This window comes from Pelodiscus sinensis, chromosome 1 (assembly GCF_049634645.1).
Source record: "Pelodiscus sinensis isolate JC-2024 chromosome 1, ASM4963464v1, whole genome shotgun sequence".
In the NCBI taxonomy this organism is placed as follows: Eukaryota; Metazoa; Chordata; order Testudines; family Trionychidae; genus Pelodiscus; species Pelodiscus sinensis.
This window is the reverse complement of record NC_134711.1, coordinates 127,797,319-127,822,055: the sequence shown is the minus strand read 5'-3', so window position 1 is coordinate 127,822,055 and position 24,737 is coordinate 127,797,319. Positions and strand designations below refer to the sequence as shown.

Here is a 24,737-nt window from a genome sequence, read left to right as displayed (position 1 = left end):
CACCATTGCACACAGTAACCGACAGAACAGACTCACCAGAGAAGGGCAACCTCACAATCTTTGGGTACCAAGTTACCCAAGCAAGTGCTTGCAGTGGGGAGGGGACAAGTAACCACCTCTTTCCTCTAGTCCAGCTGCAAAGAGATGGGATCAAACAGCTAATTGCTATCCTGTTATCTGAGGGCAGGATCGGTCAGTGAGTTACATCTCTCTTCTATCACATTGACTGTGAGACAGAGATAATAGCTGTGCTTAGGAGTTTCAGCACCTGTACAAAGTCTTAGGCAGTTACTTGCATTTCCGCTGGATATGAAACAAGGGCAGTTAACTGGGCTAAAGGGTTGGGGGTGAAGAACTGAGAACCCAGAGGCGTTTGTCATCTGTCTGCAAGGTCATTTTATAGCTAAATAGATTTTGAGGCCTGAAGAACCTATTAGAAATCCTCAGAGGAGACTGCTGCCACTCCTAATCAATGACTGCTTTGCCTGTGAAATGTTGCCTCTTCTTATTTTATTTGATATGAGGAAAGCTGGTCAACATCCTGGATGGGCAAAATTTTCTTGTTGCAAAAGATAGGGCATTGTCAAAATCACCATGTTAGGTGGGGAAACGGTCATTTCAATATCCTTTTTCATTTTCCACAATCAGGAAAATCAAAATGAAAAAGGCCATTTCAAAAAAGTCTCATCGCTTCATTTTGATTAAAAGTGTCCTCGCTTTTTTGTTCTTGACACTTTGGATTCAGAACTTTTGGGAGTTTTCCAGTCTGTGAATTTTTGGATATTTCAACTTTGAGAACAGAAATTCAATTTGAAATGTCCAAATTTCTCATAGGGCAAAAAGACTCCTTTCCAACGAGCTCTACATACAGGAACTAACACTGAGCAATAGTTATGACTCGTGTGTCTTCGGTTCACTTTTATTTTCCCTTCAGCAAGTAAAAAAACAATCTAGCTTTTAAAATATCAATCATCATGCTAAAGGGCTGGTGAGGTATAGTTATTTATTATGCATATTATGATAGCATTTAGATGCCCTTAACTAAAATCAGGCTCTCATTGTACATGGCCATGTCAGAGACAAACCCTACCTGAAAGAACTGCTGCTTTAAATAATCATGATAAAGAAAATATTGGAAAAACTTAAAAAACAATAAATAGTCTAGCAGCACCGTAAAGACTAACAAAACATGTTGATAGTTTCATAAGCTTTTGTGGGCACAACCCACTTCTTCAGATGAAAGTAGTATTAATAGGCCAGTTCCAAAATAAATAGATAGAATTTCCCTTGTCATCACCTACAGCTCCAACACATTATCAACCATCCACAACCTATCCTAGAAAATGACCCCTCACTCTCACAAGCCTTGGGGGAAAGCCCAGACCTCGCCTACAGACAACCTCCTAGCCTCAAACAAATTCTTTCCAGTAACTATGCAACACACCGCCATCATAATCATCCAGGAACGTACCCCTGCAATGAGCCCTGGGGCCAACTCTGTCCACACATCTACACCAGCAATTTCATCATTGGACCCAACCACATCAGCCACTACATCGGGGCTCATTTAACTGCACATCCACTAATGTGATTTATGCCATCAAGTGCCAGCAATGCCCCTCTGCCATGTATAGTGGCCAAACTGGACAGTCTCCATGGGAAAGAATTAATGGACACAAATCAGATATTTGAAAAGGCAACACACAGAAACCTGTTGGAAAACACTTTAACCTGCCCGGGAACTCATTTATGGATTTTGTGTTGTTTCAGGCCAATTCCAAAAGCCAAATACACAGAGAAACGTTGAAACTGAACTTCATTTACAAGTTTGGGACCCATCACAAAGGTATGAATGAAGACATCACCCGACTAGCATACTACCTTCCACAACCTAGTGATTTAACCAACTAGACAATGGGTATTTACGAACAATTTACACCTTCTCTATCAGCTTCTTGTAACATGAACACTCTAATTCACTATTTCCTCCCCTTCTTTCTCCTTCCTCCATCTTCCCCTACTCCTCCTGCCCATCCCCTATTTATCTGGGAACTGGACTTTTAATACTCCATTCACTTGAAGAAGTGGTTTGTACCCACGAAAGCTCATGAAACCATCTACAGGCAGTCCCTGGGTTACGTACAAGATAGGGACTGTAGGTTTGTTCTTAAGTTGAATTTGTATGTAAGTCGGAACTGGTACATATTGTAGGGGAAACTCTAGCCAAACATTTCTCCAGAGCTCAGTTTTATTCTCCCACACCTCACTTCCCTCAGTCCTTTATTCTCAAGCTGAGGTGTCTGCTGAGAAAAGCCGCTCCGCGTCTCCCTGGTCTGCTGGGGGGAAGCAGCTAGTGCGGGGTTGCCTCACCTTGTTTGTAAGTAGGGATCCGATGTAAGTCAGATCCATGTAACCCGGGGACTGCCTGTACATGTTTTGTTAGTCTTTAAGGTGCTGCTAGAAGTATTAGTTGTTTTTAAGTGTTTCCAGTTACAGACTAACTCAGCTCCCCCTCTGAAGAAAAGAGTGTTATCCTTATTTTACAGATGGGCAGAGACAGAGCAAATTACTTGCCCACAGGAACCCTGTAGTAGAACCAGGAATTAAACCCAGATCTCCTGAGTCCCAAACCAGTGTCTTAGCCACAAAATCAACTGTCCTTTCTGAGATGAATAGGTTCTGTACCCCATATGATATATTTTAGCACTGTTGGAAGGCTGACGGAACAATAAGAGGGAAATAAGGCAGAATCCATGGTTTGACCCCATTGTCCTTAAAAAGAAAGAGATCGCACAAGTATCTTCCTCCGCAGTAAGCACAGTTGGGTATGTCAGATTCCTATGAAAGCTGTGTTCAACAGGTCTTAGAATAAGCTAACATTCATGGACTGAATGTATCATTTCCAATCATGTTTCAGGGACCTGATTTTAGCAGATAATTGAAAACTCTGAAATGACCTTTAGATTAGGTATGTGGGGCAAACTTCCTCCCTCGATCTAGAAGCTTTACACTTTGATGCATAGTTAAACAGGTCTGCAGTGTCTGTCAGGACTGGCAATACAGAGCAGCATAAATCTGTAATCACAAAACTGGAGTTTGCTATGCAGAGTTTTCTGTCTACCTCACAGGGGTCAGAATAAGAAACTGTTTCTTTCTCTTTTTTTAAGCAAACTTGTGATGGGGTGTTCATCCCACATCAGTCTTGAAGAGGTTTATCATGGTGCATCTAGGGCCAATTAACCTTATAGGCCACACCTGAGAGAGTTTGGTTTGATTGAAAATGATAATGGCTGGTAAAGCCCAACTAGGAGAGAACTCAAGCAGGCTAAGATATAAAACTAGGAAGTTTGAAGCAGAAAAATGCAGCAGTGTGGAAACTAGCAGTCACTCTCCAGGCTTAGAGAGGGAAAAAAAGGCAACCCAGGGAAGGAGAGATGTCTGGGCTCTTGGTCCTGAGGGAAGTGTTTAGCCATAAGAGTGCGGAAAAAGCCTGTGGGAGGAATGGAAGGAATAAGAACAGAGAAAGAGCATTGAGGTTAGAGATTCTGTAGTCCTTGGTTGCTGATTGTAGGGTGTCTGGGTTGGAATCTGAAACAGCAGGTAGGCCTCTTTTTCCTTCTCAGCCAGTGGGAAGTGGAACAGGATTGTGGGAGACACCACAGGGACTTCTATACCCTGGGGCTACGTCTAGACTGGCATGATTTTCCGCAAATGCTTTTAATGGAAAAGTTTTCCGTTAAAAGCATTTGCGGAAAAGAGCATCTAGATTGGCACGGACGCTTTTCCGCAAAAGCACTTTTTGCAGAAAAGTGTCCGTGCCAATCTAGACGCACTTTCGTGCAAAAAAGCCCCGATCGCCATTTTCGTGATTGGGGCTTTTTTGCGCAAAACAAATCTGAGCTGTCTACACTGGCCCTTTTGCGCAAAAGGACTTTTGCCTGAACAGAAGCAGCATAGTATTTCCGCAAGAAGCACTGATTTCAGACAATAGGAAGTCAGTGTTCTCGCGGAAATTCAAGCGGCCAGTGTAGACAGCTGGCAAGTTTTTCCGCAAAAGCAACTGCTTTTGCGGAAAAACTTGCCAGTCTAGACACAGCCTGGGAGGGAGGGGAAGGCTAGTTAGTGGCCAACCCAGAGGACTGAGTCATGAAGGGAGAGAAAGCACCCTGAGTCACAGAGAAGGAGTGAAACAAAATGCAGGACAATGTAGCACTTTAAAGACTAAAGACGATTTAAGTTAGAAATGTCATTCTTGATGGTTTTCTGTTTCTTGTATAAAATACTTATCAGGTGGTTTCTTAATTTCTTGGATAGTGTGAGGCAGAGTCTTTCACTGTAGTCAGTGCAGTATGTTGATCTTAATGGATTGTTCACTTTCAGTCCTTTGGGAAGGAGTGAGTGACAGTAAGGGATTGAAGATAGATGAGAGTTGATTCCTCTGACAGCCACTAGCAGGTGCTCCAGTGGTGAGCAGACCCTATGACAAACAGTCTTTGACAATTAAATGTAAACCCAGCACTCTTCCCTCCCCAGGCCAGAACCCACCTCACCACCTTACTTTCAGGGCATCCCTTATCTCACCTTTCCCAGGGCTGCCTGACTGTTGGCCATCCCGTCCCAGGTGGGGCTTGAACCTACCACCCCGGCAGGCACCCTATCCCCTAGGCCACGGATCAAGGGCACAATCAAGTGATAGCTTTGGAAAGAGAAAGCAAACCTAAGTGCATCAGTTCAAAGGCTCAACCCGGAACAACCTCATTCTGACATACAAAGAGTCAAATTTATGCATTCTCCCTGCAACAAGAAAATAATACAGCCTGTATCCTTCAGCTTAAAGAACAAACCTGAGCTCTCACCTGAGCTTTTGAGAAACTTGGCAAACCCTGGCACAAAGAAAAGAAAGGAGAAATGGTTTCCTTGTGAACACCAACCCAGCCAGCTCTTACATGCCTATTAAAAATTAATATTTTCCTTTAGCGGTCCAAAACTCTGTCAACTTACAATCATGCTACTACAGAACACTCTCACATCCAAATTTCTGTTCTACTTGGAAAAAAAATACATGCGATGGAGCAGGGCGGGCAGCGATGGGATTAGCTAGGGCTTTAGTTGAGCTCCTACTTTGTGACTCAGATAACAGGTGAACTCTGCATCCTGTTGGGATTCAATACACTCATCACCGCTTTTAAGGTTGTAGTGCCAATGACTGATTGTAGCACCACACCATGGCCTGATCTTCTAAAAACCCAATGAATTGCCTGAAATTAGACCGGGGGTTGTGCTAAAGGCTAGCAGAGGATGGGAAATGAACAACATTCTATAGTAGCTGAGAAACAATATATGATCATATTTCTGCAGAGCACGGTGTGATGCAGACACAAGAGGCCAGAGAGCAATTTGTGCATGAAAACATATGCCCTCGCTGCTGAATGCTTTACTGGGCAATCTTCACGCACTCTGTTTCTATGGGATATTAAAGCTCATTTACATTAACAAGGAGAAACATTGTGCCCCTGAGTCATATGCATCTTTCATACATTTTCGTGCATTTTTTTAAAACCATGCTCTGGAAGTGGGTATAATGTCTTAGGACAAACTCCTCCGTTTTCTAGCTAGGACTTTGGAACAGCAAAGACGCATCTGTCCCCTTAGGAGCTATTCAGTTTTAAAGCTGAACCTAGTGAACACTGGGGCAGGGTGGAGGTGGGACTCCCAGCACAAGCAAGTGTAAACATGCTAGCTGTGAGTGAGTGAGCACGCTCTAAGTAGCAGTGTGGCTGAGGGACGGACTAGCTGCCTGAGTAAGCACCTAGAATCTCTGTCACCTCCACTTCCAGTCTAGATGTCCCCTCGGACACGAATGTCAAAGGTGGTGACTGTGGCTAGTTGTGTGCGGAGCTTGTGTGGCCATATAGCCACGAAGAGCCAGACTGAGGAAATTCACTTGATGTAGGAGAAACTGAAATCAGATGCTGTCATGATCATGAAGGTTAACCAGCAGCCTGGGGACTAAGGAGTTAACTATGTCCCTTACCTAGCCAGGAGGAGTGGCCAATAGGAATGTAGGTAGGACTTTCAAACTGGGACAAAGGAATTTTTGGTTTTTCCCTCCTTTCTTCTGGGCAGTTCCCTTCAGCTATTGAGGGGGACAGACACTATGTCTCCCTCCAAGAAAAGGCTCTTTCTTCACTTTCTGTAAATAGGGTAAAGTTTAGATAAATCTGTTAGGTTTCGTTGTTTTATGGTTTGGGTATGGGACCTGCTGTCTGTGCCCTTTTTAAAAAATGTTTTGGCTTTCCTTTGTAACTAAGTTCTAGGCCCGTGGAGTTTCTCCATGAGTATATTATTTTGTTACTTTTCCATCTAATCGTTATGCTTGCAACAGGAATAGTGTGGTGATAATAAAAGTTTTCTCTTTTCTTTTTGTTAACCTGGTATTGGTTAATGGTGGTGTCCTGCTTTTTACTTTAGAGGTGAGATTTTCCCAAATGCTCTCTCGCCTGGTTTCTTTATTAATTTGGGTGGCAGCAGCGAAGATTCTATCCCCAAAATCTAGGGTTTTAAGATTTTGGGGGAAGTTTTATACTAAAGCCTGGTAGATAAGGTTTTGGGTACACTTGCTGGCCCCCACTTCTGCATTTATCGTGCCAGAGTGGGGAAGGAGCCATGACAGATGCCAATAATCGGTGGCCTCCGCCATTGTTCTAGGCCAGTGGTCCCCAACCTTTTCAGGTTGTCGGGCGCCAGGGGGCGTGGCTGTTCGCCCGCCGGGCGCCAGGGGGCGGGGAAACTTGCCCGCCCAGGGGCGGCCCCCCCAGCCGCATGCCCGGGGGCGGGGCCCCCCCATAGCCACGCACCCGGGGGTGGGCCCTCCCCATAGCCACGCGCCCGGGGCCCCCCCCATAGCCACGTGCCTGGGGCCGGTGCCCCCCGGCAAGCGCCGCGTGCCCGGGGCCGGCGCCCCCCCCCGTAAGCGCCGCGGGGCTAAGGCCGGGGCTGGCGCCGGGGCCAGATCACGCGTGGCGCACCCAGGGCCAGGACCGGCCATGCGCCCGGGGCTGGCACCTGCCAGCCCAGATTTCTCCGCGGGCACATGTAAAGAGCCCGGCGGGCGCCATGGCGCCCGCGGGCACCGGGTTGGGGACCATGGTTCTAGGCTATATCTAGATCAGTGATAAAGTTTAAACAGAAAAAGACACACCAAATCAGCCTTTTAAATATTCTGGGAGGGAAAAAGAGGGGCTGCACATGTATGACTTGCTTTCCATTTCAGCAAGCAGTCGTGTGCTTGGATGAGAGAGGGCCTATCCTGCATGATGTCAAATACCTTCAGATCAATGTTTGACTTCCCCTGAAACCAACCAGTAGTAGAAAATACTTGACAGCTTGTCGGATATATAGCTCTTGTGTTCTACTTGAGCAACCCAGCTACGTAACTTGGCGGAGCCTACATGCTGCCCATTTAAGTATTAAGCCATATGGCTCAAGCTGGTGGGTTTGACTTGGCCCATTCTATTGCTCACATCATTGAGAGGTGTATATCGTCCTTTTGCTATGTTTTTGAATACTTCATTAATAGTGCACTTCCACGCAGGCTCCATTTCAACCCAGGAATGGAAGACAGTCACTTGCCACAAGTCTGAGTTTCCACATTATTGAATTGCCACACTGCTGTAGTAGGTGTATTTAACAGTTTGGCAAAGGGGGTGCATACACATACACACACACTCTTGTGGTTTTATGTGCCCTTTTGGCTGCTCGTCTTTCAGTTTCAGTGGCCTGCTATCTGCATTTAAACAAAGCAATGGTGTGGCCAAGAGATACTTCACTTGCATAAAAGAAAAGTTTATAGACATTGGAGTCTGTGGACACTTACTGGTAAAGTGTATTGGAGAGAGAATCCTTGTTAGTTTCAGCCTGGTTTCCTCCTTAACTGTTTTGCATGGAAAAACAAATCTCACCAACCCAATAAACGCCAGTCCTTCTTTTATGGCCCTGACTACTGGCAACCTGTGCAGTGAAGCCAAGGGTTCTATGAGCATAGAGTTGGAATCACCAAATTCTAGGTGGGGCGCCCTTCAAGCTAGAGTCAAGGCACACTATTGGGGTAATGTGGGAAAGCCTGAACTGATACCTCCCCTGAAGTACCTGCTCATTGCTATGATCCAGCAGTGCTAACGTCAAGTACCATACCAGAACCCAGCAACACTGCATCTAGCTCATTACCATCTCGCTGAGAGTGGCCAAGTTTCTGTTTAGAAAATGAAATAAAAGGTAGGGTGTAAGTCAATGTAATCTGACAGTCCCTTATGGCTCGCAGCACAGCTGAGCCTAATGACCCTGATATCTATTGCACTAGGCACTGTACACACATAACTAAAGAGAGGCCCAGCCCCAAAGAGATTACCTGCTAAGGACATAAAGCATAAAAGCTCTTGTAATTTGTTTTTATCCAGAAGTGTGAAATACTAAGGAGAACTTGTCAGTAATACAGAAGACCACAAGTTCCTAGGCATCGCACAGTTCTATAGCTCAGTCAGCTTTTTTGCAAGTGATTAAGGACAAGAATCCATGGATGCAAATTTATCGCCATGGCTAAATAAGGATGAATTCACACATGGTTGTATGTGACTGTATTGACGGGCTTCTTATCAACTAACAGGAGGTGCGTATCTGAAAATGGTACATGGCCCTTGAATTATTTAAGAATCTGATTATTTTTCGCCAGCCAGGCCTGGAGAAACTCATGAGAGGGACTAAGGTAATTAAAACCAGAATCGATTGAAGCATTTTACACCAAAAGAGGTCAGGGCTGAGAAGCTGAGTCAAGAACAGGGAAGTTCTTACCAACTTTCTGAATTGTTGGGATAAGGGTCATCAAAAAAGCCCAAACTTTTTGAAAAAATATGTTTCACCTCCAGCTTGCACTGTCAGGTTTCCACTGCTGAGGGAAACAGCAACAAAGTTCTTCACTCCAATACAAGATTTGTGGCACAGCCGCAACTGGCCTGGGATGGGTTACTTGGGTTGGAATGTGGGGCTAAACATCTCAGTGTCGATATTCAGGCTCAGGACGGAGCCAGGCTCTGAGACCACACAAGAGGGGATTGGATCTTAGAGCCTGGCCTCCAAACCGAGCCCAAACCTTTACACTGAAATGTTTAGCCCTGCACATGAGTCTGAATCACCTGTCCTGGGCTTGAAGACCCAGTACTACATGTTTTTTTATTGCAGTGTAGACATATCCAAATGTGTAAGTCAGGGCAGAGCCAACTCTGGGAGAGGAGGATTTTCACTCTTTCCACAATATGGCCGACATCCCAACAGAAAGATGGTCTTGTTGATGTTCTCATTTGGTATATCATAGACCTATATACCCACCCATTCACTATTGACTAATCCTGGTGTCCGCCACCACAATTGCTTACATTAAAATTAGGAAAAGGATGTATTTCCTGCTTCTTTAAACTAGACATGGGAAACAAAGAGGAAAGCTACCACCATATGACCCCATCTCTCATAGGGGTGTTGTGCCAATAAATACATTATTTTAGTGGCCAGGGCAGAAATATTGTGGTAATGGGGCTGTAGTGTTTCAGAATTGTCTCCACCCTGGGACAGTTACTTGAGGTCTACTCTGAAAAGCAGATGGTGGTGGGTGTGTAGCAGGGGAAGAAACCCAAATGACCCCACACGGATGAGAGGGCGGTTAGTTTGTACATGACTGCAGCTGGCACTACCCATAATATGCCTGACGGTGTAGCTGGGCAAGCATAGAGGGTCTCTGAACCTGTGAGAATCAGCAAGTGTGGAGTCTGCTGAATAAGGTGGTGGGCCAAGGAACTAATGCTTTTTCTCTCTGCTTCCACCACTTTCTCCAAACTGTCATAAATAGCACAGGCCCCACCTTTCTCCCTCTGCTGCCTATGGGAGCATTCCAATGCCTATTTCAGGGAGACAATTAATTTAGCATGTGCATCTTCAGCTCTGGTATATTTTAGTTATTATCTGGGGTGCATCCTAGGAGGAAGACCATCCAGTGGATAATCATGGTCTACTGGATAGTTCTGGCTCCCATAATGAAAATGACTCTACTCTTCTTTTCTATGTTATCCTCCCCTCCCCCTATGGTCGATATTAATTTAGTATACATCTTAGACTGGATAATTTTTCCACCCTGGGAAACATTCTGAACAAAGGACTCTATTGGAGAAGCCCTCCTTCCTATTGCCCTGCTAACCACGTAATGGGGATTATTCAAGGGGCATTTTAAAAGATATCATGGCCATTTTTCAGAACATTAGGAGGAACTTTGGACCTGTGTTCTCTCTCACACTCAATATGGCAGGTCCTCAGACCTAAGGCAGCATCTGAATTACAGCTGAACACACCACATGTTTTGCCTATGGTCTCTTCAGCACGGGTATTGGACTCGTGGCACATTAAAAGGTTGTAGCTAAGTAGAAAGGGTAAAGCAGCACAACAACCTAGAATTTGGAAGACCTGAAATTAAAGTCCTTGAGTGGATTCAGGCAAATCGCTAAGGGTTTGTCTACACAACAGCCAGACACCCAGTGTTGGCCCATGCCAGCCTATTTGGGTTCAGGTTGTGTGTCTGCTTCATGGCTGCGTAGACTTCCAGGACCTTCCCTCCTCACAGGGTCCTAGAGTCTAGGTTCCAACCTGAGCCCCGAGGTCTGCACAGCCATGAAATAGCCTGAGGCAGCTGGCATGGACAGTTGTCTTGTTGCTGTGTAGACATGCCCTTAGTCGATCTGTTCCCCATCTGTGAAAATGGGTTAATAACATTTTCCTATGTCTCAAGGGTGCTGTGATAATAAATACATGAAAAGATGGTGTTACTATGGTAATGGTGGCCATATAAGTACTTAATATAGAAAGCAGGTTAACACTGTATTAAAAGTGCCAAGGTACAATCAAAGTCTATTCTATTCTATCCATGAGATCTATACTAACTCCTCTTGAAAAAGGAGGCTTATCCAATGTCTAGGACAGCATCCTCGACTGCACATGCAAATGCTAAGGGTGCTGAATCACCAAAATGCCCCTTCTATTAGCTGACTGTGTAACATGTCTGATGCTTATATTCTCTCTCATGCTTCAGCCCAGCAGGGTGAAGGCACAAGGTTCCCATGGCTCGGATTCAAAACGGGAATTGCGTAGAAAGGATAAAATGAAGAGGGCACAAAAGCACACTTGTTAACTTTTCAGCACTAGAGCTCAGCCCAAGGTCTCCGCAAACGGAGCAGTGGCTACTGAACAAGGCAGCTCAATTACTTCTTGTCACACGTGGCCAGATGGTGAAAGCATCAGCTTCAATGCCCTGCTCTGAAAGCACCAGTCTGGGCACAACTGTACACTCTAGCTGAGGAGCTACAAGAGAGCTGGTGGATGCTCCCAGGGCTAATATTACAGGGAACATTGCTGTGCACCAATCCACTGCACACAGAAATTTTGGGGTAGGGTGGAGTTAGAAGAGAAGTGTAGGGGAAAGAGTATCTAAAGGAAAAAGAGAGCACAACAAATACAATCTCAGACTGGTCATTTTCTGCTCCAGCTTTTGCCTTCCCATTTATCATGTACATAAGAGAGCTAATGCTGAAGGGGATTCAGAAACATGTTTCAAATGTATAGCAATAGGAACTCAAAGGCCTTTGTAAAGGCATACTTCCACCCATATATGATTCCTGGAAGTGAACACTGTCCCTTCCTCAAAACCAGACAACTTCTGCGTTTTCAAAGGCTAGGCTGGAATTCCCCTTCCATGTATTCCCTGAAGGCTTTTTTCCTCTCACTTCCTTTCTTGACTCTGAAAACGAACACCAACAAAACTAGCCTCCTTCTAGTTCGCCACCTAGTAGACTGGGCTTCTTAAAATCCCTTAAGGAGCTAGAAATATTCAGATTCTCACTCAGCACTCTTGCTAGTTAATAATAATAATAATGGAGAGACTAAGGCTATATCTACACTGCAGTGCCATTTCGGGAGGCAGAGGTATCCCAAAATAGCTATTCCGCGTCTTTTGAGCGTACCTGTTATTTTGAAATATAATGGGCTCACTATTCCGACATCCCTGTAAACTTCATTCCATGAGGAGTAAGGGACGTTTTGGAATAGCAATTTATTTCACAATAAGTGCCATGTAGACAGCCCCAAACTTTGAAATAAGCTATTTCAAAATAACATTGAAATAAGACACGCAATTTGCATAGCTCACATTGCGTATCTTAGTTCGACCTACGGTGCAGTGTAGATATACCCAAAGGGTGCAGGCGGATGCTTGCTTAGGACCAAGAAGGAGGATTGTACTGAGTAGCAGTTTTAATGATATTACTCTTATGGGATCTCTGGAGAAGCTTTCTAGCATGAGGAATTTTCCTTTTTCTTCCCCCAAATGCCGGTTCAGGACTGCATGAGCCTTTATTTGAATTCTGGCTCCAGGCTGCTACACAAGTTCTGTAGCTTACTTGCTGCTGATTAGATTCGCTGATTGACAAGGTCAGCTAGTGGTTAAAGTAGACCAAACAGAAGAGGAAGTTCTTAATGTTCCTACCATGGAGGAGGGTGAGCAGGGAGGACAGCCCTCTCTGCTGTAGCAGAGGAGAGTGCGTTATACACCTCTAATTCTCTCCTAGCTGCTACTGGAATTCTTTTGCTGTTCCCCCTGAATAGCTGAGGGACCCATCTCAGGTAGGATTTCCCAATCTCCCTTTGCTGAAGTTGGTGGATGGTGACACAATTAGCTGCATAGTTGAATTGGAAAAATATTGCCAGGCCTTTGGTCAGTCATTCTGGGGTTCGTGAGCACCCGTTTCGGGGAGCTAGTGCCCCAGCTGTCATCCCAGGTCTGGTAGCAGGAATATCAAGCCCCTGCATGCACTTCTCACCTCCAGTAAAAAACCAGCAGCTTCCCATGGGGTCTCAGATACCAATTGCTCTTCCGGAGATGAGGAGCAGCTTAAACTATTAGTTGGTTCCCTGGAGGGGAGTATCCTGCTGTCCTGAACTGGCTCTACCGTTTGCCTCCATCATGGCTCTGACAAGTCTGTGCCCCTCTTGCCCCACACTGCACCTCCTGCTTCCCACTCCCCATTTCCCATTCGCCCATCCACAGTCCCTTGACTGCCCTCAGAATCCCAGCTTTCTCGCACAGAATGAGGTATTGGCAACCACATAAGCAAGGTGAAGCCAGCAGAGCTGACAGCCTTGCTGGGCTCCTGGGCAAAGCAGGGGAGACTGCTCCCCATCTGCAGAAGGGACAGGGCCTCAGGCAGAAGGGGTAGGGATGGGACTAGACAACCCTCAGTGCTTCCCAGAGCGTGCCACACCTCCCCCAGGCAGCCCTCAGCACTGCCTGGAGCACACCAGGCGGCACTCTGGGAGCAATTTAAAGGGCCCAGGGCTCCGGTCACAGCAGCAGTCTGGGAGCTCCAGGCCCACCCTTTTGTATTGTTGGGCCTAGGAGCAAACTGGCCCATTTGCCTTCTCTCTCCTTGGCAGGCCTGAGGAAAACTCAGCATTCAGTCATGCATGGGTTTCATCCTATATCATGAAACAGGCTGGAGAGGACTTTTCTGTAGCATTTTCCTCATTTATCAGGCAAAATAAAAAGAATCACTTCCTTCAGGGGATTCCTGGCACAGATCTCCAATAAAATTCCTAAAAAACAGGAACTTTTACTGGAAGCTTTTGGAGTGATTTACATAGTTTAATGAACTGAGCCTCACAACATTCAAGTGAGCCATCTAGGCCTCCCTTACAATGTCATCTTTTCACAGGAAGAAAAGGGCACGTGAGTTGCAGAGAATGGGCTAAAAATTCCCAGAGTTTATAACCCCACTGACTAGAGAATTTGGCCACTGACTTTAGGATAGTTCCAGAGTTGCCAATTCATGGATTTCATCATGACTCCCATGATATCTGGAATCTAGTAATTAGAGAAGAATTTCAGCTTACACATTTTTAATGGAAGTTTCAAGCACTCAGTTGCAGAGAACAGCTTCAAATTGTGACCCGGATGCACTGAAAGATCTCAGAAACCAGAAAGCAAATAAAAATAACCCACATTTCCTTGGGTTTTTAAAATCACGATTTTAAACCTTTTTTAAAGCATGGCTTACAACTTTTGAATGTTTGGAGCTGGTTTTATGGTAGTTCTGTAATGTGGGTTGGTATCCTGTCTACACATAATACCAATCTGTGTAACAATCCAGTCAGTACTCTGCAGTATTTTAACATGGAAATCCCAAACAGTAAGGCTACATCTGGACTGCATTGCTTTTCCGGGATGCTGGAGAATATGTAAGAATAGATAGGAGTTATGCTCTATTTAGCCAGCCAATAGGCCAAATGAAGTTTCAGTTGAATTTGGAAACTGTCCCTCTTGAAAATCCTGTCGAATTTAATAATTTGTGTTCCATAGGAAGTGTTCTTAAAACCTACAGTATTTAGTAGAAAGTGAGACTCTTTATATAACCATCTATAGCAGTAAAAATTGTATTACATTTTAATAGAATGGTCCACGCACCAACCTATGGAAATTGACACCTTCTGAAGGCATCCTACAGACTTTAGGAAAGTTACCTTCTAGTTTAAGCACCTTCCTAGGGTAGAATTTTATATTATTTGTTTAGTACTCTGGGAAACATTTTCAAAAGATCCCATCTCCAAGATAGGCACATAAGTGGCTGGATTTCCAAAAGGGCCATGCACATCAGGTGTAGATGCCTTTTGAAAAACTTGCCATAGGTATCTCAGTGAGAGCTGCTGAGGAGTTTGAAAATACAGCCATTAATTTAGGTGCCTATCTATATGAGAGCTGAACTCTTCTGAAAAATCTCATTCCAACTCTTGGCCCTAAGCGCTTAGAAATCAGGACATGAGCACAGTTGAAAATCTAACCCAGTGTGCCGTCCTATTAACTAGCCAGCTGAATCAGTTTAGAAATTTGAGTTGGACACACCTATGTGTTCCCTACAATTTTCTGCTCTTCATTCTTACCTCCTCCTTCCTTCACTCGTGTTGTTAATCTCATCCAACGGCTGTGCCTTGTCATAGACTAGACAGAGAGCAATTTGGTGTAGGGAATGTTTTCTCACAGTCTGCACAGCACCTAGCAAAATGCGCCGTCGTGGTCCTTGATTGGTGCCCAGGCACATTACTGCAACACAAATAATAAGGAGTATTTCCGACCCACCTGTGCTCCTGGCTTGGTATAGGTGCAACCGAAAGCAAACAATGTCTTAAAGTCACCCCCCCCCCTTCCCCGGGGGGGGGGGGGGGAATTGAGAATAAAAACCAAATAATTTGGCTGCTGGAAAAGTGAATTAGAAGATCCAGTAAATCGGAGAGCGGGGGGATAAGCAGCCGTGGTTTGGATGTGGTTCACCAGGGTTAGTCCCTGAGGGGCTTCCAGACACTTTATTCAACTGCATAGCCTCAGGTACCGCCATTCGCAGCTCCCAATGGCATTGGTTCGCCATTCCTGGTCAACCGGAGTTGCCAGAAGTGCCCAGAGACAGGCCACCACTTCCCACAGCTTCTATTGGTTGGGAACGGCGAACTGCGACCAACGGGGGCTGTAGCTACATTAGTGGCTGTATTTTCAAAACTCCTCAGCAGCTCTCACTGAGATACCTATGGCCAGATTTTCCAAAGGCATCTATACCTGATGTGCATGGCCCTTTTGGAAATCTACATGGATAAATAAAGCATCTAGCAGCCGACCAGGGTCCACATCTGACCTGCGGGCCACTTATTGCCCACCCCGTACTAAATAAGCACCACATTTTAACGGTGTGACAATTGGAAAGTATTGACGGGGGCCTATTACGCTGTGTCTAGACTACATCCCTCTTTCAACAGAGGGATGTAAAATGAGGCATTTTGAAAGTGCAAATGAAGCAGGGATTTAAATATCCTGCACTTCATTTGCATAATCGCGTCATGGCACTCTTTCAAAAAAAGCACCATTTCGAAAGTAAAACTGCGGCCTGGACGTGGTTCTTTCGAAAACAGCAGGCTTTTTCGAAAGATCCTGTACTCCTCAAAAAATGAGGTTTACATCCCTCTGTCAACAGAGGGATGTAATCTAGAAGTAGCCTTAGACAGGATAACTCCTTAAGATACACACAGTGCCAGTCACAGCATTCTACAAGGTTCTATCCAATTTTAAGGGGCCACTCACCCGCCTCTCATGTTTAACCTTCCATCGGACATACAAGTGATACCATTGTGAGCATCTCTGTTTCTCTCTTTTGCCCCTGATTTGACCCCTTAGAAAACACACATTTTTTTAACCAGGGTAAAGAGGACGCAAAGAGGAGCAACAAGGAATAATCTTTAGAAAATCATGTTTATAAAGAAACAGCTGTAGCTGCACTATTGTAACCAGAATGCCCAATGGCGTTAAGTACCAATATATTAAAATGTGCAATGTAGTTGTAGCTATGTTGGTCCGAGGATATTAGGGAGATAAGGTGGGTGAGGTAATATCTTTTACTGGACCTACTTCGAGCTCTATTAGCTCGAAAGCTCATCTGCCTCACCAACAGAAGTTGGTCCAATAAAAGATATTACTTCATCCAGCTTGTCTCTCTCTTATATTCGAGAAGCAGGAATAGCTATAGATTGAAATGCAAAAACCATGAAAAGCCCAGTCCTATGATTGCTCATAACTTTCTCAAACAGATTCCATTAAGTCTGAAGATTTTCCACGGTTGGTCTCCACCCGGAGGTGACATTTCTCAAAAAATTTCAGTAAAATCTGTTCAACCCTATTGATCTCTGTAATTGCAGGAGGCTGGGAGCAAAGCTCTTGCCCCTCATGTTCTGATCATCAACTTTGTGCACACCACTCAACAAAGCTGAACCAATATTGTTTATTGTTTACAATTTGGCTTGGTCTGTAGTTCTAATGAATAAACTGTGTCTTTAGGAGGTTGTTCCAGCAGTTTTGATGATATGAATGCGGAACATTTTGTTAGGTCCATTTAGTTGCTCTGCTCAGTTTGAACCTTAAAACATTGTAATTGCCTAGACTGCTACATTTGACTTGGTTGGCCTGCTCAAATATAGCTTCACATATTGGGAATGCTGTGAAATGCCATCTAAAACTGCAAAGGGAATTTAACTTCTTGCAAATGTAACAATCTTTTTAAGAAGTCTAGGATATTGCAAAATCAAGTGGAGAAGGGACGTCTCCCTGGAGGTCACATAATGTAAAGCAATGGGCACAAATCAGGGAGCTTCTCTGCCACTGTTTGTCTTAATAAATGATCTGCTAATGCCTGATGTATTACAAATGGTATTTAGTTAAGCCTCAAAACACCCCCACAGACATAGGTACTATCCCCATTTCATGGGTGGGGAAAATGAAGGCACAGATGGTATGTCTAGACTACATGCCTCTGCCGACATATACGAATGAGGTTTACAGGAGCGGTAGACGAAGACGTCCCCTGTTGACTGATCCGTGTCTTGACTCACGCGCTGTGCCGACGATCAGCTGATCCGGCACAGCGTAGTGGCCATTTTTATTTTAATGAAGCCAGGGATATTTAAATCCTGGCTTAATTGACTATGTTGGGTAGCCTATTTTACATGCCTCTGTCGGCAGAGGCATGTAGTCTAGACATACCCAGAGATATCAAAGTCAACGCCTCCAGAAGTGATCACTAATTCTGAGTGGCTTAGCTTTTGGGCATCCAACTTGAGACATAAATCTCAAATACTCTAAGGCTGTGTCTACACTGGCCGCCTATTACGGAATAGGCATGCAAATGTAGCACTTTGGAAGAGGCAAATCCGCGGGGGATTTAAATATCCCCCGCGGCATTTGCATTTTCATGGCCGCCGCTTTTTTCTGGCTTGCAAGTAGGAATAAGAGATCCTCCAGAATAGGGCTTTATTCCTGAGGATCGCGCCAGTCTGGACGCTTTTCTCCGGCTTATCTCCAAGCCGGAAAAAAGCGGCGGCCATGAAAATGCAAATGCCGCGTGGGATATTTAAATCCCCCGCGGATTTGCCTCTTCCAAAGTGCTACATTTGCATGCCTATTCTGTAATAGGGGCCAATGTAGACGTAGCCTAAGACATAGACACCCAAAACCAGTGGCACCTCAGTCTCTCTTGTTCTCTGCTTGTGGCACACAACAGTCTTGTTTTCTGGGACCTGAAATGCTTAAGTTTAACCCAAGTTCTGCATTCAATACAGAGATAATTAACATCCTCTGTTATACAGGAGGTCATGCGAGATGATCCTTCTGGGGGGGAAAAAAAGATTTTTTTAACTTCCTGGGAACCCAGGGGTCAGCTGTTCCTTGAGATAGGCAGAGTGCCATGCAACTTGAGTGATTTTTTCATAGAAGACCTTAAAAACCTGAAGCTCTCTTCAGTATGGACATTAAAGAGCACTTATTGCATTTGGTAAGAGATGGGATTTACCACAGTGTGTAACTGCAGAAGATTTCATTTCTACTGATCACCATTCTTATTACCTATGTGTTGTTTGGCTGCCTTCACCCGCCCCAAAAGGCACAGTAGGTATACAAAGTGCTTTGAGACACAAGTTGCTATATAAATGTAAATTACCATTACAGTGAATTCTATGTAATTGGGGCATGTTAAATAGGGATGGCTACTTGATTGCCTCCGAGGAAACTGACTTACCCTATGAGGATATAGACTGAATAGTCAACCAATGCGTAATTGGGACAGTATTAGCAAAATTTTGATTCATGCAGATTAATTTTGCTAGTGCTAATTAGTTGCGCGATTAATCGAATGTTAAATAACTTTGCATTGGTAAAGCCTGGTCTCTTGTGGTTTGAGCCTGCATCCACTGATTGGCATCAAGATGAGAAGAACCAGACCCTTAATACAGTAGATAAGTTTCCAAGTACGAATTAAGGGGTCTATCTTTCCCAAGTAATGAGTTAGCCTTCTTTAAGGGTGGCAGGACTCTAGTGGCATGAGCCAGAATTGTTCTAGAATGGAAATTTACACTGTTCATCATCACACTGGAGAAAAAAATAAATGGCAATTCCTTTAAAAAAAAAGCATTAATGAAATAGAAATCAAACACTGAAACTGATATCTAGAAAGGCAAAATTCAGGTAAATGGCTCAGCCTTTTCATTGGTCCCTTGAACTCAAAATTTAGAACATAGTCTCTCTTCTAATCATTATAAATTAGACTTGACTCTAAAATGAGCACCTCTTTGGTGAAGCTCCACACCTATCAGGATTTGTATTGACGAAAATGGGGCTTTATTTAGGCACGAGGGCCTATATCAATCAGTGCAGTATACAGCAACATCCAAGCTTTGGAACTAGTTTGCATTTGAAGCATCAATGAGATATGCATAACAAATCAAGTTTGGATGAATTCTAATCTGCAAGCTGAACATGCTGACCCTTGAAAAACAGCAAGAAGAAACTTTCATTTGGATTTTTAAACTCATACCAGCCAAGAGCAGTTTGGCCTGCATCATCACGGGAAGCTTTTTTCTCTTTGAAGGAGTCGCACTTGTAGGTACCATATGCTTCTGAGACCAAAGCCTTGTTAAAAAAGTGATAGAAAAAAAAAGTTTTGTGGATAAAATGGACAGAATCTTCAAGCGAAGTTTTCAAAAATTGAGCCGGACTCCCAAAAATCATTAGATTGTATTAAAAGTCAGGAGATTTTTTTTTTAAGAAAATAAATAAATAAATCACTCTGGGCTCTTTCTATGTGCTTTTTGATCTTTTCTGGTGCACTCAGGTCATGTTTTAAGGCTCTTTTCCACAACCAGGAATTTTCTTAAAAAGAAAACAAAAAGCTGATTCTCATCAAATCAAATAATTTCAGGAGCTGGGAAGATTACTAGATAGCCTTCTGACTCTCAGGCTATGGCTACACTCAGGGCTGGCCCATAACATTTTGGCACCTGAGGCTTGGAGCTCAAATGATGCCCCTATGCCCCATCGCTTGGGTCAAAACTTTGAAAGGTCTCAGTTCTCTGGGTCCTAGTGGTGCCCCCCACAGTCTGGCACCTGAGACGGCTGCCTCAGTTTGTCTCATGGTAAGGCCAGTCCTGGCTACACTGCTCTGCCATGTCCAAGGAATGCGTCTGCCTTTCCGAAAAAAAAATTCGGAAAAGCAGACATGGTTTTTTGGCATCCCTGTAAACCTTTTTCTATGAGGAAGAAGGGATGTTCTGAAAAAGTTTTTTTTTCCTGGCATTTGGCCCCGTGTAGACAGGCCAAATGTCAGAAACACCTCTTTCAGAAGAAAAGAGGAAAAAGATGCGGTTCGCAATTTGTGTATCTTTTCCCGATTTTTCTTTGTAGTGTAGACATAGCCTCATTGATGTTAATAGGAAGGGCTGGCCGAACTGCGGCGAGCCCTGCTCGCCAGCCACACTGTCCAGCAATCTGCGCATGCGCAGATCGCCAGAACCCGGCTCTTTTGGGTTGCAATCTACTCACCATAGGCGAGTAGATTGCATTATTTGTCGAGCCCTGTTAATAGGACTTCTTGCCATTGCTTATTCAGCAAGTGCATCAGTGTTCGTGGGAACAGGGCCTTGGCGTTCATTTTTTTCCCCTCACAGAAAATGAATGTTTACACACACACACACACACACACACACACACACACACACACACATACTTGCAACAAACCAAAAATGTAAAATTTATCACTGTGTAAGCATACTCCCCTCCCCCCCAATAGCCATTCAACAGATATATTACTGTGAATGTGTATTGACTGAGAGGTGAGAGCAGACAAGCGTACCAGAACTTCATCCTCAGAAATCCTTCCTAAATCTTCTGATAGTGCTTTTCGGGTGCGGTAGGAACATCTCACACACAAAACAAAGCACTCTCCTTCACTCCTTTCAGTCTGGCTGTCCATGGTTCACCACACTAGTTGCTGTGGAATTTATTGCATGCTGATTTGCTCCTTGTTGAGGGAGGAAAAGCCCTAGCAAAATACTTATATCTATAAACACTTCGTCCAGTTCATAGGTTTCTACTGGAATGCTCTGGTCAACCAGACAATTCAACATTGAAACATGTGCTGTTTACAGCAGCAAGATACAAGACAGGGTCTCAGCAGACTTGTAATACAATGCAATGCTTGCTTATATGCTCTTGAGTAAACACTCTGCACTGCAAGCTGGCATGAGGCTATCATGCAATATTGGATTGCACTGGTATGGTTACACCATCATTTAGAGATGTTCTTTTGATTCCAGTTACTGACCTAGAATTACCTTTGGATCTATCCTGAATGAGACAAATGTTCAAAGATTGTGATAGTACGCAGTCGAACGAAGGGAAAATGATCCAAAATGGTTTGACTATTAAAGGGATATCATCTGTTTGAAATTCACATTTCTGTCGGAAAAGTTCCTCTTCAGTACTTAAGAGGAACAACTAAAAATTATAACTGAGAGAAGTCAGACAAAAAAAATTCCTTCCATTTTGTTTATTTGTGCATGTGATAGCACTCTGTGTATAGTTGGACTTAGGGCTTCCCCTGTATGGTAGCCGACTTCTCTCTTGCTAATGAGATCATCCTCAGTGTCAATGTGAGAGCAGAAAAACACCCATAAAAATGTGAAGGGCCTTTTTAAATATTCAGGCCACAGTATTTAAAAAAATATATTTAATGACATCCCGTTACGCATAACAAAACACTTCCATATTTCCACTATTAGTATGATGCAGTAAGAAACAGACAAGTAATATGTGGGGAACCCCTTATAATATGGTTCCATAATGTTAAATATTGTGGGGGATCAAGCATGCTGTACCGTAAATCAATGAGACTTTGTCACTAACTTGACGTGCAAGATTCATTTATTTACAAGATGCCCCATTTCTGATGCAAAGTAATGAGCCACTTAGCAGCATTGTTTTTAGTAGTTTGTGATCTCATCTCCATATATAATGTTTTTATGGGGTTTGTTAGAAAAATCAATAGCTTTTTACTTGTATATATTAAAGCAGAATGTGTCCATAACTGGTACTTATTAAAAAGATGCTGCTTAGTTAGCAATTCAGATTTTTCCCTTTATCAAAATGTTTTGCTATCCTATTAAACACACACAGTATCCTCGTCTCTAGTTTGCCTATCCATGAAAAAGTCAAATAAACTATATTATTTATGCCATGGGAGTTCACAGGACATTGTGATGCAGTTAGTTTACCCAGAAAGAGAAATTACCTAGAATTTGAAAACTTCTGGGCTATAATCCGAAATGTGCAAACATGCAGGACAAAAAGGGTTCTTTTGCATTCAGTGGGATAAATAACTTTGTATTGCAGGCTGTTCCACCTTTCAGATACTATGGCAATCACCATTTCTGCCTACCTATTGACTGTCATAAAATGTTTCTGAACAGTACCAGTTATGGACACATTCCTGTCCAGCTTGCAAGTGAAATAAAATAAGTCCTCAAGGAAAAAAAAAGTAATTCAAGCATAAATGGTGGGGGCAGAGGTACTTCAAAGGAAATCATTGTCTACATGGATTGTCTTGATAGGAAGGTTCTGGACAAGAGAGGAAACTTTCTTTTCTTCACTCTTTACACTGTCTCCCCTTAAAAGGGGAAACCTCACTGTGTCCAATAGGCCAAGCCACAAAGAAACACACTCCTTTACAGGACCCTCGCAAGGCAAAGAGCATGCTAGTCCTACTCATGGAGAAGAGCCACACAGCGATTAAAAAACAGCACCAACAGCCCTGCTCGTGAAAGTACACACTGCGTCCCTTCCACCACAGCAAACTTTCTCCAAACTTTCGAGCAGCAGCTGCGACAGCCAAAAAGCCAGGGTCGCCAAACCGCCAGGGGCCAGGTACCAGGTATTCTTTTAAACCATCCGCCGTGGCGTTGGGTCCAGCAGCGGCAATCACTCTGAAATATACTTGTGCACTGGGGGGGGAGGGTCCCCCCTCCCCACCGTATTCACAAGGACAGAGGCATTCCCCCTTTTGTGCAATGGGAATCAAGCTAATCTGAGACTTGTTTAGAGTTGTCAGGATGCCGCGCACACGTCTGGCCAAACAAGCAAACCCAACCAACCCACCCTCCCCGATCATCTTGGAGAATTTCAAAAGCACCTACATTTTGCCCCTGCCATATGGAGGGCGTTTGCATATCAAACACTAACACAAGCGCGAGTTCAAATGTGCGGTAAGTTCTTCTCGTCTGAGAAAACAGGTCTTTCCTGCTCTTGCCAAACTAGCATTTCCATACAAACAAATGTTTCTATTGACATTTCTGCAGACCTTTCTCTCCCTCCTCCCCCCCCCCCCCCCAAGCACAGAAAGTTCACATGTACTCTTCATGTCCAGGGACAAACAGACATCAGGCTGAGCCAGAAATTCGCCGAGTATTTACTGCCCAAACTCCAGCAGCCAACAAACAAAACAAGCTTGAGTTCCCGGCTCGGTTATGCCAAGGGTTTCATTGTATATTTCAAGAAGACAAAAAGGCAATAGAGAGCAAGGTTTAAAAAAAAAAACTGCATTCCCCACCCCCAGCCCGGTTCACGCACCCCTCCCAGAGGAGAGCTCACTTCGAAATATAATCTCTGCAATTTCCCCACGCTGCAAACACTGTCTGGATCGAGGCAGGTTTCAAAACGGGAAAATGGGTTTTTACCTTGATGCAACACTGAGCAGGAGCCTCAGACATGTCTCACAGAAGGGGGGGAAAGGAGCGAGAGATCAGGAAGTTCTCAGTTTTTTTCCACTTTCCTTTCCTCTCCCCAACCCAGAAATCCTTCACACACAGACGTAATCATTTAAGGAGAAGTTACTCCAACCATCTTTCCACATAGCCCCAAAGATCCTGCAGATTTGCCCCTCGGAGAGGCAGCCTGCATAGTTTTGTTGTGATGTTTGGCTGGGTTGTTTGGTTTTTTTCCTTTGAAGGAAGGGGTGAATATGTTTGATGTAATTTGCCGGTGTTGTGTTTTGAGAGCTGAAGGGTGAGGCTGGTGTCCTCGCTCTCTCCCCCTCTCCGTGAATGTTTTCCTTCCTGGAAGAGAGAAACTGAAAGACAGAAGTGAGAGAAAGCTCTTTGCTCATTGATCTTGAGAGTTTCAGGGCTGAAACTGACGTGAATTCCCAGCACTGAGCTCTGCCTCTTAAAGGAGCCCTGCCACCAGGAAATACAAGCTCATGTTACCGTCAGGCAACAGGGAAAAAGACATGCAGGGCATGGTAGGAGGAGAAAAAGAACGAGGGGAATCTGCTGACACAAAGGGGTGTCCAAATTGATGGTGAAATGAGAGAAAGAAGGGGGAGTTACATAGTTCTGGTCTCAAACCTGGGGTAGACAAAACAAACAAGAAAATGGGATCATAGAAGAAGGAAAGAAACAAATTGTTTTCATTGACAGTTCATTGCCCGAAGATCTGTTAACATTTAAACGCAGAGCTATCTGCGCGGAGGGGAGAGTCAGGTCTGGGAATGTTGCATGGATCTTTACTCTCATAGCAGCAGAAGAATCCCCTAAAAATGTACACACCGTTAACAATGGTAAAGTGGGTGCAGGGGGAAGGGGGCTAAGGAAGAAAATGGATCACAACGTGAGGATCACAATGATCTGAGGAAATACAACAATAGGCTTTGTTCTGCTTGCCGAACATTGCCTCTTTAAGAAAATCTACCAGGAAATGGGAGCTCGGGTTACAAACTGCACACAGGGAAATCTGGGCA

At 44.2% G+C, this 24,737-nt stretch overlaps 1 protein-coding gene across 5 annotated transcripts in view; it reads right to left on the bottom strand.

Annotated features, from left to right (window-relative positions):
* ETV6 (ETS variant transcription factor 6) overlaps positions 1 to 24,176 on the bottom strand; it is a 165,014-nt gene extending 140,838 nt beyond the window's left edge. For all 5 annotated transcript variants that reach the window (XM_075901018.1, XM_075901025.1, XM_006115482.4 and 2 more), the window contains exon 1: positions 23,677 to 24,176. Coding sequence is in view for 2 of the 5 variants with exons in the window: in XM_006115482.4 (XP_006115544.1) it covers positions 23,677 to 23,709 (33 nt within the window). In the remaining 3 variants the exon portion in view is untranslated. The remainder of the gene's footprint in view (positions 1 to 23,676) is intronic.
* Positions 24,177 to 24,737: the final 561 nt, after the last annotated feature.